Genomic DNA, 14,409 nt, shown 5'->3' with positions numbered 1-14,409 from the left:
AACTCAGGTTATCTTGGCCCTCCCTTCTCCCCATTGCCCTGACTCGTCTCAGGGCCAGCCACCCCACATTCCTCTATGGGCATGAGCCCTTTTGAGTTGCTTTATGGCAGGCCCTTTCTCCTTAACCATCACCTCCCAGTTCAAACTCCTCCACTGGCGGGGGTACCTACCCTACCTCTCCCTTTTAAGGTCCCTTCTCCATTCACATGCTGACAGTTGTCTTCCTGCCACCACACAAGTGGACCTTAATGCCCCTAAAGCTGCCCCACTCTCCCCAGAGGACAGAGTACTCCTCAAACAGTTAACTCCTAGGTCTCTTGAAACTCGATGAACAGAACCTCACATTATAATCCTCACCAACCCATCAGCTGCCAAGCTCTTGGGACACCCATGTTGGTACCATCTCTCCAGGTTCAAGCGGGCACCTACTTAAGACACTTGGTCTGTCCAGCAGACAGGACCTTCCATCCTCTGGATTTTCAGGATGCCACAATGAAGGCCCTACCTGTTCCTCATACTGGCACACTCATTTTTATCGATAACAATTTTTTTCCTAGACACCTGCCTCCTCATCTCCCCCAAGGAACAGATGCTTGTCTTCTCAGGGATGACAGTTCATGGGATGCCTTTCCAGCCACACCTCTCGCTAAATGTGGACACCTAGCTCTCCCCTTCCCCACATTGCCCTGTGCCCAAGGGAAGTAGCCAGATTTGAGTCTATGCCCTTTTATCCCAAAAAGAGCCTAAATGTTTGTCATAATTACCATTCCAATTTTCTGTCACTCCTATATCCAAAGAGTCTGGAATGTCATGTTGGGAGCTTAGGCCCCAACACCTGGCATCTATCCCAGGCATTGTCTGGACTCCAAATCCCAGCAGGCCAGGTCCTGACACCTCCCTAGGTGTGTGGTCAAGACCACTCCCCAGGGTATTTAAGTGATCCCCTGAAAGAGGAACATGTGGTCTCCTTTTCTTCTTCCTGGGGGTCGCATTTCCACAGCTTCACGGTTTCCCACTCGGGGCCACCTGAGAGAGCAGAACACCCACTAAATCTGGATATTTCTTAATTTTGACTAGTTTTGATTTAGCATGATTGGGAATTTTGTGTTGGCAGGGAGCTCATGTTAGGAAATATTAACAAATTGTGCTGGCACAACTATATGTCAACCTGTAGAAGAATAAAAGTAGACACGTATCTATCAGCATGCACAAAACTCAAGTTCAATTGGATAAAAGACCTCAAAATAAAGCCAGCCACACTGAACCTTATAGACGAGAAAGTGGGAAGTACATTTGAAAGCATTGGCACAGGAGACCACTTCCTAAATATAACCCTAGCAGCACAGACACTGAGAGAAACAATTAATAAATGGGACCTTCTGAAAATGAAAATCTTTTGTAAAGCAAAGGACATAGTCAACAAGACAAAACAACAGCCTACAGAATGGGTAAAGATCTTCACTAACCCCACATCAGACAGAGATCTGATCTCCAAAATATACAAGAACTCTAGAAATTTGTCATCAAAAGAACAAATCATCCAATAAAAAATGGAGTGCAGACTTCAAGAGAGACCTCTAAACAGAAGAATCAAAAAAATGGCTGAAAGACACTTAAGGAAATGTTCAACATCTTTAGTTAATGATATCTATGTTTATTGCCAGTGGGCATCTAACAGTATTTTTTTATTATTTATGCAGTCAATTTATAGGTTGTGGTGTAAAGGGAACGCTTCTGCATTGCTGGTGGGAATGCATTGCTGATACAGCCTCTTTGTATGTCAGTGTGGCAATTTCTCAGAAAATTAAGAAACAGCCTTCCTCAAGGCCCAATAATTCCACTTTTGGGTATATTTCCAAAGGATGCTCAGTCATGCCACAAGGACATGTGCTCAACTATGTTCATAGCAGCATTGTTTATCATAGCCAGAATTTGGAAACAACTTATTGCCCCTTGAGCACTGTTGGGGTCCAGTGCTAGCCCGGACCATAAATTATTTTTCTCGACCAGACCCCAACATAAACTATCTTTCCCTCTCTGAACTGGCGTGGAAGCAGGAGAATAAAGACACAACTAACATGGCTTTATCAGGAGGGAGATCCTCAGTGGTCCCTCATGAAATCTTGAGTTCAGATTCTGAAGAATTCCTCCCGCTTTATTCTCCAAATAGTCTTTATACCAAAATGTAAACTGAATGGTAAATACATAGCATTCTTTCTCCTAGGTAACCAGGTGAATGGGTTTTAGTCACGTCCGCATCTACCTACCTGCTCTGTATGCTAGCTGGCACATAGGCTTGAATCAGCATCTCTATCAAGCATCCTCCAAATTACAAAGAAATGAGCAAAACAGCATCCTGACCTTTTGTTAGGTTAGCGACAGCCTGTCTGTAAGGTTACATGACCACATTAGATACTGATTATGGCTTTAGAGCCTGGATGCCATACCATATAGAAATGTGGTCCTACATTCGACCGAAGAATGGATAAGGAAAATGTGGTACACGTACACAATGGAGTAGTACACATGAGGCATGTCCAGACACAGAAGGACAATTATCACATGCACTCAGTCATAAGTGCTTTTTAAACATAAAGCAAAGAAAAACAGCCCAAAAATCACAATCCCAGAGAACATAGACAACAATGAGGGCCCTAAGAGAGACATACATAGATCTAATCTATATTGGAAGTAGAAAGAGACAAAATCTTCTTAGTAAATTGGGAGCATGGGAACCTTGGGAGAGGGCTGAAGGGGAGGGGAGAGGCAGGGAAGGGAGAAGAGAAAAATGTAGAGCTCAAGAAAACTCAATAAAAAAGAAAAGTCAAAACACCTACACTGGAGAAAAGGCTGTATCTTCAAAGAATGCTGCTGAGAAAACTGGGTATCGACTTGCAGTACAATGAAATTGAATCCAATCTAACACTTTGCACAAAAATCACATACATGGGGATCAAAGACCACAATCTGAATCCTGAAACAGTAAAAATACTGGAAGAAAACAAAGGCAATAACTTATATGTTATAAGTGTTAGTCAGAATTTCCAAACAGGATACCATTTGACAAGGAATAGGGGCAGATTATTGGCAACTGCACCCCCACAAAACTAAAAGTCTCCCATACTGCCTTGAAAATAATGTATGGTATAGAGAGTATCAATAGAACAGGAAAGATTTATGGGCAAAGATATATCTAACACATTCTTTCTTCTGTCAGTATTGATTTTGACCATCATGTCAGGGAAGACTTTAGAAGAGTTATTAAAAAACAGTGGTAAATGAGTGATCCACTGTAGAAGGAGCAGTGGGCAGGCCTGCTTTTTGTCCCGCCCAGCTCCCCGCATTGCTAGCTTAGCCCCAAAAATAACAACATACAAATTGTATTCATTTAAACACCGCCTGGTCCATTATCTCTAGAGAGCTAGTTACTGGCTAACTCTCACATCTTGATTAACCCATTTCTAATAATCTGTGTAGCACCACAAGGTGGTGGCTTACTGGGAAAGATTCAGCATGTCTGACCTGGTGGCTGGCTCCATGGCGTCTGCTTCATTGTACTCTTCCCAGCATTCTGTTCTGTTTACTCCACCTACCTAATTTTATGTTCTATCAAAGGGCCAAGGCAGTCTCTTTATTAACCAATGAAATTAGCACATAGATAGAAGGCCCACCTACATCATTTCCCCTTTTTCTATTTAAACAAAAAAGAAAGGCTTTCACTTTAACATAGTAAAATTACATATAATAAAATAGTTATCGAGTAAGAATTACAATTACAATATTTATATCTATTTTATCTTTATCATAATAATGGAAAACGATAACTATAACTAACCATTCGTCAACTCCATCAAAGACTTCAGAAGGATATAATATTACCTAAGTAAACAAGAAGTAACCAACTTCCAAAACTCTAGAAATGACAGAGACATCTTGCTGCCTGGACAGTCACCCAAAGTTCCTCTGTACCATTGGGGCATCCAACTTCACCCTACAGGCCCATAATATCCAGCAGACATTTCCATGAAGCAGGAAATTTCAAAGGCAGTTCAGTCACTATCTGCTGTGTCCTGCAGAATGTTTTGCAGACTCTTTCAAGTATCAGGAACCCTGAAAGATCATCTCACCTTTAGGCAAGTTCAGCAGTACTCTCTCTGCGGGTTCTCTGTGTCCAGTTTATACAACAGTTCAGGCAAGAGCAGTGTCTTGCCCAAAATGGCTAACAAACTCCATAAGGAGCCTTTTCGATGCCCATCTTCCTCTCGAAGTAGATTGGTGCTGTCAGGAGCAGACGTGTCTTATTGTCATGAAAATCCCTAAGTTATTAAAACATTAAATATCATTTTCTGTAGTCTTTGAAAGATATGAAGAATGCATATCTGAAATATATCTATGCACATCTAGAAAATCAAACTAACATCACTACAAGCTTGACTATTATCGATGATTAGCCATTAACAACTTATATTTTTAATTATACACTGCATTTATAAATGAACTACACAATCACAATACCTCAATCAAGATCAGAAGTATATATACATATAACAAGATTGAACTTAAAATCCATACCAATGCAAATTATTCATATCTATATCATATCCCCCTTTAAATGTAAAAGAACATTTATAAGCAATATTTTGGAATGTGAACATTGTTATTTCTCTCCAAACTTCTTCCTGCTGTATAGGGGTGCTGTTAATCTGGTCTTTCATGGTATAAACTGTGTGCTAGATTCATCTCAGTCAGCATTTGAGCAAAGTAATTTCTTGAGGGTGTTCATAGCAACCATTCAGGAGGACAGGGTCTATCATACCATATTGGGATAGAAGCAATCCACAGGGTCTCATCCTCTGTGAAAACAAAAGAAGAACTTTTCCAAAGCATAACCTTAGATCCAAATTTTGAAGTCAAGGTATTTTCAACAAATCTATCTTGGATTAGTTCAGCAGCATTTATAAACAAATATCTTTTAGCAGCTGTTGCTCCTTCCTCAGCATTCAAACAATTCAAAGAGAGCATAATAACATACAGTATCAAGAGTCTCTGTGTATTTTTCATCTTTATTTTAACCTCTATTTCTTTTATTTTTACTTTTACTTTTTGAGACAGGTTCTCTGTATATCTTTGTCTTGGAATAACTCTTGTAGACCAGGCTGTCCTTGAACTCACAGAGATCCACTTGTCTCTGCCTCCCAAGTGCTGGGATTAAAGATGTGTGCTACAACACCTTGAACTCAGAGATCTGTCTGTCTCTGCCTCCCAGGCATTGAGATTAAAGTCACGTCCTACCACACCTTGGAGTCTCAGAGGTCAATCTACCTCTGCCCCTTGAAGTCACAGAGGTCAATATGCCTCTGCCTCCCAGGCATTGTGATTAAAGGTGTGTACCACCACACCCTACTTCTCTCTTTCTTTCCTTTTTATTTTTAATGACTTTAACCTTTAGCCTGGATATATTTTAACACACTGTAAACCGTTTAGAGGTTTTCTTCCTCTTTGAATCTCTCTTTACTGTATATCTCTCTTTTTCTGACCACATGAGTCTTTAATTTACTAAGCAATATGGAGAGCCATGGTTTTGACGACTGGATACAGCTCATTCCTTAGCTTTCCAGCCTCATGGCAGAGGTACCGGCTGTAGCCATTTATATTGCTACAACTCTATGGCGTTCCAAGGTCCCTGCCAGCAAGCAAGCTGCATCATTCTGCTCACAGACCACACTCAGTCGGACTGCCTGCCTGAAAGAGTCAGAGCTTGCCCTGGCAGGACGGCCCAGAAAGCTGCCATTTTAAAACAGCACAGCTTTTATCCTGCTATGGTTGAAAACTGAAAAGCATGTGTTCAGCTTTTCAACAAAAACAATTTTAGTGTTTTGTGGCAGGACGTCTTAAAAGAGCTGCAGGGTTTTGCAGCTAAAGCTGAGTCAGGAAGCCTCTCTTAGATGAGAGCACTTGCTTGCCTCTAGCAAGCAGAGCAGACCTGAGAAATTGCTGCTACCAAGAAAACATGCTTTACTTTATTCTTTGCCAAGCTTTCTCAGGATTTCTGTGGATTCAGTTACCCACATGGGCGCCATCTGTAGTGATGGGCAGTGGGCCGTTTCCTGTCACCCACCCGGCTAGCTTTTCCCAGAAAAAATTACATGGAAACTGTATTTCATAGGTTTGAAAACATAAAACAAACAGAAAAGCGTATCATCAATTTGAATTAAGAATATAAATGGATTTCTTCACTTACTTTAGTTTACTGGTAATAGGAAAGAAAACCACATGAACACTAAAAGTGATTTAACTTTCTGCTAATAATTTTCCAATAGTCAGCCATTTTTAAAGAAATGTTCTTATATGAATTTTATGATCTATGCTTTTCCAAATTTGAAGAGAAGCAAATATTTGAATATGAATGATGATCCAATCTCTTAAGCACAAGTCATAACCATGTCTTTATATTTTTGATGTGAGCAATAAATAAGTTGCAGTAATGTTTTAAGTAGTTTAAATTAATGTAATGGAGCATATATTTTGTTTTAATTATTGCTAACATTATTTCAAAATATTAAGAATCCAAACATTATAGAAAATATTACATCCTGAGCCTACACCCTCCACAACGGCAGGCCTGAGTCAGTGACTTCCACTGGAGCAGGACTGAGGCAGCAACCTCCATAGGAACAGGTACAAGGGAGCAACCACTGAAAGAGCAGGCTCAGCCAGAAACCTCTGCATGACTGGGCACAAGTCAGGAATCTCTGAGTAAGCAGGCCCAAGACAGGGAGATCTGTGGAAATAGACCTGAATGTATAATAGAAGAAATAAACTCATCCATCAAGGTAAGCATTAAATCTAACAAAAGCTTAACATGAAATATCCAACAAATATGAGACACCACGAAAAGACCAAACTTAAAAATAATAGGGATAGAAGGAGAAGTCCTGCTGAAAATCACAGAAAACATATTCAACAAAATCATAGAAGAGAATTTTCCCAGCCCAAAGAAAGATATGCCTATGTAGGTACAAAAAGTATACAGAACACCAAAGACTAGATAAAATAGAATCTCTTTGTACATCATAATCAAAACACTAAGCATACAGAATAAAGGAAGAATATTAATAGCTGCAAAGGGAAAGTGACTGTGAGATTCCATCTTCCACCTGTAACAATTGCCAAAAAAAAATTATGACAACTTATGCTGGAGAGGATGTGGGGCAAAGGGAACATTCTTCCATTATTGGTGTGAGTTTAAACTACTACAGCCTCTTTCGATATCACTATGGTTATTTCTCAGAAAATTAGGAAACAGCTTACCTCAAGACTCAACAGTAGCATTTTAATTATGTGCAAGGATATGTGCTCAGCTATGTTCATAGCAGCATTTTTGTTATAGTAAAAAACTGGACACAGCCTAAATGCCCTTTGACTAAAGAATGGGTAAAAAATATGTGGTACATTTACTCAGTGGAGTATTACAGAGCAGAAAAAATAATGATTTGGCTCTTTTTATTAACGATACCTGTATTTATTCCCAGTGGACATCTAGTACCATTTATTTTCTATTATTTATACAGTTATGTTTTGGTGATATCTCTTGAAGTTCTGTACCATAGCCTTTGAATTTCGTGTGCTGGAAGAATAAAGTAGTCAATATAGTAAAAGACTTAAAGGTCGCACAGGATATATAGAAAATCTGTTCCTTAGTTTTACCATCTTATCTTCTAAGAATGTAGTTACTTTGACTCATATTTCTCAGGCCACAGTTTTAAATTCATTTAACTGCATAGTATTATGCTTAAATTCAGAATGTATTTTAAAAGGCATGTCACTTTGATTAGATGAACCATTTACAGCATGCGCATATGGATATTGACATTTACCCACCAGTATAGTTGTGGAGTCAAAACAATTGCTTTAATGCTCTCACAATGATAGTTCTTTCTTTCTGACAAGAACACTCAATTCGTCATCCCAACAGAACCCTACCTTTAGCCTAATCTTATTAGTTTAGGGATATGAGATAATATGCCATTCATCAGAGCCAAAGAGGAAATACTGAACAGATGCAGGTTGTTGTGGCACAGAACCATTGGTTGATTCCATGAAACTCCCTCTAACTAACTGTATAAAAAGCTTTGTCAGTTCAGTTCCTTCATAACCAACATCTTATTTTGAGCTTCTACAGAAGAGCAAAGGCAGGCACCACCATGGTAAAATTTCTGTTGCTGGCTTTGGCATTTGGTCTGGCTCATGCTCATGCTGAGGTAAATTCATTTGGTCTGTGCATAGGTTTGATGTTCTTCAACAGCATATTGCTGTGGATGTGAGGTTTCAATCGGTTTGTCCATGCAAGTTCATATTCATGAAATAACCTTTCTGGCTTTCACACACGTGCAACCTTTCAATCAGATTGTTCTAAGATGAAACAATTGAAAGAAGGGTACAATGGGTTGAATTTCAGAGCTTAAGAGGCCAGCACATGAGTAGTTCCGAAAGGTCACAGGTACCAAATGCTATGTAAATTGAGTCATCGTATTACCATGTGTTATTCTACATCTCTAGAAGCATAATTTTTAACTAATAGATAAAATATTTCTCATTTTGTATTTCTAGTTAGCTTATGTATTTTCAAAGATTGGGATAGGAGATGTGAGTACCAACTCACATTCTCATGGCCTTTGTTGTTTTTTCAGCTTGAAGGAAAGTGGGTTACCATTGCCATTGCTGCTGACAAAGTTGACAAGATAGAGAAAGAAGGACCTCTGAGAATCTACGTTCGTGAACTTACTTGTAGTGAAGCATGTAATAAAATGGGAGTCACATTTTATGTCAAGTAAGCAAATTGTCAACTATGTAAACTGAGCAGAATAGTTCCGTTTCTCAGCATTTATGCTGTCAAACATAATGGTAAATGTTCTTTTTCTGGTCATGAAATTGAAGGCCTTATCTTAAGCAATGTAATTATTTTATTCCAGGATGGGTTAGCTCTGGGTATTTCATGGACGTTAGATAGAGTCTCCAATACCCTGAGTGTTTCCTTAGAAATCCTTTTTGTTGGAGGCCTGTGGTTGAATTTTTTGCTCTAATATTAGATGCAAGGGACTCTAAGAATCTCATTTCTAGTAAGTTGAAAGGTAAGTGTGAATATTTGGCTCATAGTCATATACGTTATATTATTCAATCAATGACATCAAAAAAAGTCTTCCACAAACAGGTTAGACAAATCTGTTTTGCAAATCCCTTTCTTTGATGCTCTAGTTTCAAAGACACTCTGTGACATTTAGATGAGTAAGTTCATTGAAAGGGTGCAAAGCAGCATAAGAACTTATAAGGCTTAGAACCATTTCTTTCTTCTAGCTATGAATGTAAGTTTTAGGTTATAAATTAAATCACTTAAAACACATGCATATAAACCTGTGTACATGTTATCATTGGACTACAACATGATAATTAAGATATTGAAAATCGGGGCTGGAGAGATGGCTCAGAGGTTAAGAACACTGACTGCTCTTCCAGAGGTCCTGAGTTCAAGTCCCAGCAACCACATGGTGGCTCACAGCCATCTACAATAAAATCTTGTGCCCTCTTCTGGCATGCAGGCATACATGGAGACAGAACAGTGTACATAATAAATAAAATCTTTAAAAAAAGATATTGAAAATCATACTTAGTGAATAGTGAAATTTGGATAAGAAGCCTTCAGATTCCTCACAGTTCTTGGAAATATTGCCACAAATAAAGGAAATCATGTGTATGATTACAAACAGGATGATATTTTCTAAACAAGAATTAAGAGAAGTAGGTAAGCATAGGTACTTCTGTTCCAGCTCTGTACCCTGGTCATAGATTTTATTACATCAACAAGTTCATTATAATACTTAAAGATCTTTAATATGAATTAAAGGTTATAAAGTATAAACCAGGGATCCTCTGTTTGATTTTTAGTGCCAATGGCCAATGTTCAGAGACCAAAGTCATTGGATATAGGCAAGAAGATGGCAAATACAGAACCCAGTGTAAGTATGGGATCTGGGAGCTTCCTCTACAAACAGAAGCATTTTGAGTGAGCACATTCATGCTGACACTTAAGCCACTCATAGGTACATGAACCTAGAACAATATTAGTTACTTGGAAATTCATCAGTTCTTCCAACCAACTGAGATATTCTACAATGTCAGAGTACAATGTAGGTCACCTGAAGTTTACATGTAAAAGAACACTGAACCTGAAGACATGCGTAGTAATGCTAACAAAAGGTCTCCAAATAGTTTCCTGCATGAAAATTTATTTCTATATAATATTCAGTGTCTTCTCTTTTGTTAAAATTGTTATTATTAGGCTATATATTTATCTCTCCTCCCCTCCTTTCTTCTCCCATCCCCTTCTACTCTCCCGTGCTTTTCATGCTCCCAATTTACTCAGGAGATCTTGTCCTTTTCTACTTCTCATGTAGATTAGATCTATTTATGTCTCTCTTAGGGTCCTCTTTGTTGTCTAGGTTCTCTATGATTATGAATTTTAGGGTAGTTTTTCTTTGCTTTATGTCTAAAAACCACTTATGATTGAGTATATATGATATTTCTTTTTCTGGGTCTGGGTTACCTCACTCAATATGATGTTTTCTAGATCTATTCATTTGCTTGCAAATTTCAAGATGTCATTTTCCCTGCTGTGTAGTATTCCATTGTATAAATGCACTGTATTTTTCTTATCCATTCTTCTGACAAGGGGGTAATGAGGTTGTTTCCATGTTCTGGCTATGACAAATAATGCTGCTTTCATACAATATCTCTGTTTGTGACCGGACAGGTCTGACACTCACTGGTAGGTCTCAGTGACCTCAAACATCGTTGCAAACTTCTTGCCTCAGGCGGACAAGCACTTATATTACAGGCCTGAACTGTCTTCCTGGATTCATAGAAACTTTAAACTAATGGTCCTATTTTAAAGTTTCCTATTCTCCTGCAGTGTAGCGATCATAACATTTAGATGATTGGAAGATAAAGTTCAATGTCGAAAAGCAGTTAGAGAAATCTGTTTAAAAATTTCAGACTGACTTCTTGAATTCTGTAAAATTGCTAAAATAATAGCAAAAATATTCAACTGAATTATGCATAGGATGATCTTTGGTTTGATCTTTAATGAAGGGAGAGTACATTCTTCTGCCAAGTTTATTATTTTCCTAAGTTTATATGACATTATAGAGTAGTCAAGTAATCAAAATTTACTAGATCCTGTATTACTTTTATTTTCCATGAACCACTTTTATCATTAATCAATGTCTTTAAGAGGAAACGTCTCTCTCTCTCTCTCTCTCTCTCTCTCTCTCTCTCTCTCTCTCTCACACACACACACACACACACACACACACACACACACACGCACGCACCCCTCTACCCCACACACACACAGAATGCAAACAGAAAAACTCTCACATACAGAGAGGCAGACACACACAGAATATGAATGTCTGGTAAACTTAAAATGTTGATTTTTACATCTTTTCTACACATAATCTTATAAGAATAAAACTTTTGTGCATATTTCTAATTAGTATGTCCTTTTTGGCATATGTATCAATTCTCCCACCAAGTATTACTCTTGTATGACACCAAAGTTTTACAGTTTCAGAAAATTGACAAGCGTCCTTTTGAATCTGGTTGAAAGGGGAAGGATTACCCAACAGAGTGATCCCACAGGTCTTGACACAAGGAATTCAGAGAAAAGGGAACGTGTATGAACCTAGGATTCCCTATCAGGTTTTAAGAGTGGAAATAATTGGTCACTGCATTATGATTAGATATGCAAAATGAATGACTACAAGAATACCTTTGCCCTCATGTGTCATTTGATAGTGAATAAGTGATGACTGCTAGAGTCGGGATCAATATTAATGTTTAGTCAACAGGTGACATCAAACAAAATAGAAAATGAGTGACACTGAGATTGAAATATTTCTGTTATTACAGTTGAAGGTGACAATATATTTGAACCTGTGCATGCAACAGCAGAGAACATAGTCTTTACCAGTAAGAATGTGGATAGAGCTGGCCAGACAACTAACCTGATTTTTGTTGTTGGTAAGAATGGTAGTGGGTTTTCTGATGTAGTAAGAGAAGTATCACCCTGAAAATAGAGATTAAGTCAGATTCACACTCCAAGTACAGTATCACGGTGTTTCCAAACACCTCTCCACTAAATAACAATATGATTGCTGTGTGGACCAACTTTTACATTATATTGTAATTTGAGTAGCATGGTCATTGAAGACTCTTGGTGATTGTGAATGCTACTGGAAGTGTGTATGTTCATGTTTCCTTACTAGAAAGAAGGATCCAAATATTATTTGTCCGGAAATTTAAACCATTTTGAGTGTCATTTGACCAAGTGTGTACTAAAGAAATCATGAACTCTAGAGTGTAGACTCAGGAGAAATGTGAAGGTTTCATTGGTAGATATTCATGATTCTTTAGTGTTATATTTTTGAAAATACATAGGATTGAGATGTGAGAATTCCTTAGAGAAGTTGCTTGATTTTTGCATACATCATGAAACACTGAAAATGGAATTTGGAGAAAATCCTACTGTCTGTATTGATCCACCCAGGACAGATCAATTTGAAGCAGTTGGGACTTTGTATTGCATATGATGCAGGGATACTAAACAAGCAACATAATTTCTCCATATTTCTTGAACATGTCTTTGACATTGTCTTTCATACACTGTAGGAAAAAGTAAAACTTTGACTCCTGAACAATATGAAAAACTTGAGGAATTTGCTAAGGAACGGAACATTCCAACAGAAAACATTAGAGAAGTTCTGGCTACAGGTAACCACAATGAATAATGAATATTATTTTGGCCATAGAATTTCTCTCTCTCTCTCTCTCTCTCTCTCTCTCTCTCTCTATATATATATATATATATATATATATATATACATACATACATTATATTCTATATATATCCATTATACACACATTATGTATACATATAATATGTGTATATATAATATATGTGCATATAATGAATATATATAGAATATATATATATAATGAATCTGTCTATTTTCTATCTCTCTATCTATCTATCAATCGATCTACCTATATATCTACTCAGTAAAATCACTGATTCAGATTATATAGAGTCATATGCAATCTTTCAGCTTCTATTTCCAGATATAATCCTTGGGGATCTATTATCATATTGACAGAAATGAAAACATTTATGTCAATCCTTACCCTGTTCATATTCTTTTGCAGATACTTGTCCTGAATAATGACTTTCTGTAGGTAAGTAGAAACAGAGACCATGCCTAACCAACTTGATATTTGAATGGATTTGTGATTATTATGTAAAAATTAGAGATAAGGATGACACCAAGGAAAAAGTGAACTGAAAATTAGCAAAATTGATACTGCATATCATATGTCTTTTAAAAGAGAAATATTATAGAGATAGAAATGACAGATAAAATATTTTTATTTATAAAAATATGAAGAATTTTATCTAATTCACAATTGCTAATATGCTTATATTGAAGAATACTCCATCAACAGAGTGTGCCTTGTTATTTGTAAAAATCTTACTTTACTTAAGATTGTGGGGTATTATTTGTCACAGATATGGTGAAATGATGTTAATATTTTTAGTATATATCTTGAAACCTCTCAATATAAATTTTCATGTAGGGACACATAATGTCATTTTTTTCTGTTGACAGTGATTCTATAGAATCAAAAGTATAAGGTATTGGTGATTTCTAAGAAAAGAACTGTTTGTGTACATCATTTCTGTACACTCATTATACTGTTATATTTATTTTTGCATCCTTGAACTCTCAATGATGAAATCTTTCCTGTCTGTTCAATCATGTTTTAATTTTTGTTTTCATATCTGTACAGATGACAGGAGGAATAGAATTATACATCATATCCTCTTGACCATGGAATTAATGTCATATAAAAATCACCATTTCTTTAAATGAATTGTCTTCTCTCCTGTGAAGTCAGAACACCATATACCTAATTCCTGATTTGTCTTTCTAGTCCCTTCTTATGATTTATAGGGTCTTCATATTTTTGAATGATTAAATAAAGTGTTTCAAGAAGCAATAAAGATGTTGTGAAAAGGATCTCATTCAAAAAGCACATAAATTATAAAAGTTTCCATTTCTGCCCCCCTCCCAACACCCTCCCACTCCCCCCACTCCCTCTCCTCCTCCCTCTCCTTCCCTAAGAGCAGTCAGCGTTTCCTGCCCTGTGGGTAGTTCAAGTTCCTCCCCCCTCCCTCCAGGTTCAGGAAGGTGAGTATCCAAACAGACTGGATCCCAAAAAATCCAGTATATGCAGAGGAAACAAGTCCCAGTGTCATTGTCAATGGTTTTTCAGAAAGACTCCGGGCCAGCCACA

The 14,409-nt window shown here is 37.5% G+C and overlaps 1 protein-coding gene across 1 annotated transcript; it reads left to right on the top strand.

The window, feature by feature from the left end:
* The first annotated feature begins 8,173 nt into the window (after positions 1-8,173).
* Positions 8,174-13,985, top strand: LOC148117462 (odorant-binding protein-like). Its single transcript, XM_087902567.1, has 6 exons — positions 8,174-8,261; positions 8,691-8,830; positions 9,943-10,013; positions 11,968-12,078; positions 12,727-12,828; positions 13,903-13,985. The coding sequence occupies exons 1-6, from the start codon at positions 8,205-8,207 to the stop codon at positions 13,983-13,985; spliced, it is 564 nt and encodes a 187-aa protein (XP_087758693.1). The 5' UTR covers positions 8,174-8,204.
* Positions 13,986-14,409: the final 424 nt, after the last annotated feature.

This window comes from Myodes glareolus, chromosome X (genome assembly GCF_982192425.1).
Source record: "Myodes glareolus chromosome X, mMyoGla1.1, whole genome shotgun sequence".
Lineage (NCBI taxonomy): Eukaryota > Metazoa > Chordata > Mammalia > Rodentia > Cricetidae > Myodes > Myodes glareolus.
This window is presented reverse-complemented; position numbering and strand designations above follow the sequence as displayed.

Coding starts and splice junctions, on each gene's coding strand:
- LOC148117462 (XM_087902567.1), top strand. CDS start 8,205: ATGGTAAAATTTCTGTTGCTGGCTTTGGCATTTGGTCTGGCTCATGCT. Junction 8,262..8,690: donor TGGCTCATGCTCATGCTGAG/GTAAATTCATTT, acceptor TTGTTTTTTCAG/CTTGAAGGAAAGTGGGTTAC. Junction 12,829..13,902: donor TAGAGAAGTTCTGGCTACAG/GTAACCACAATG, acceptor ATATCTGTACAG/ATGACAGGAGGAATAGAATT.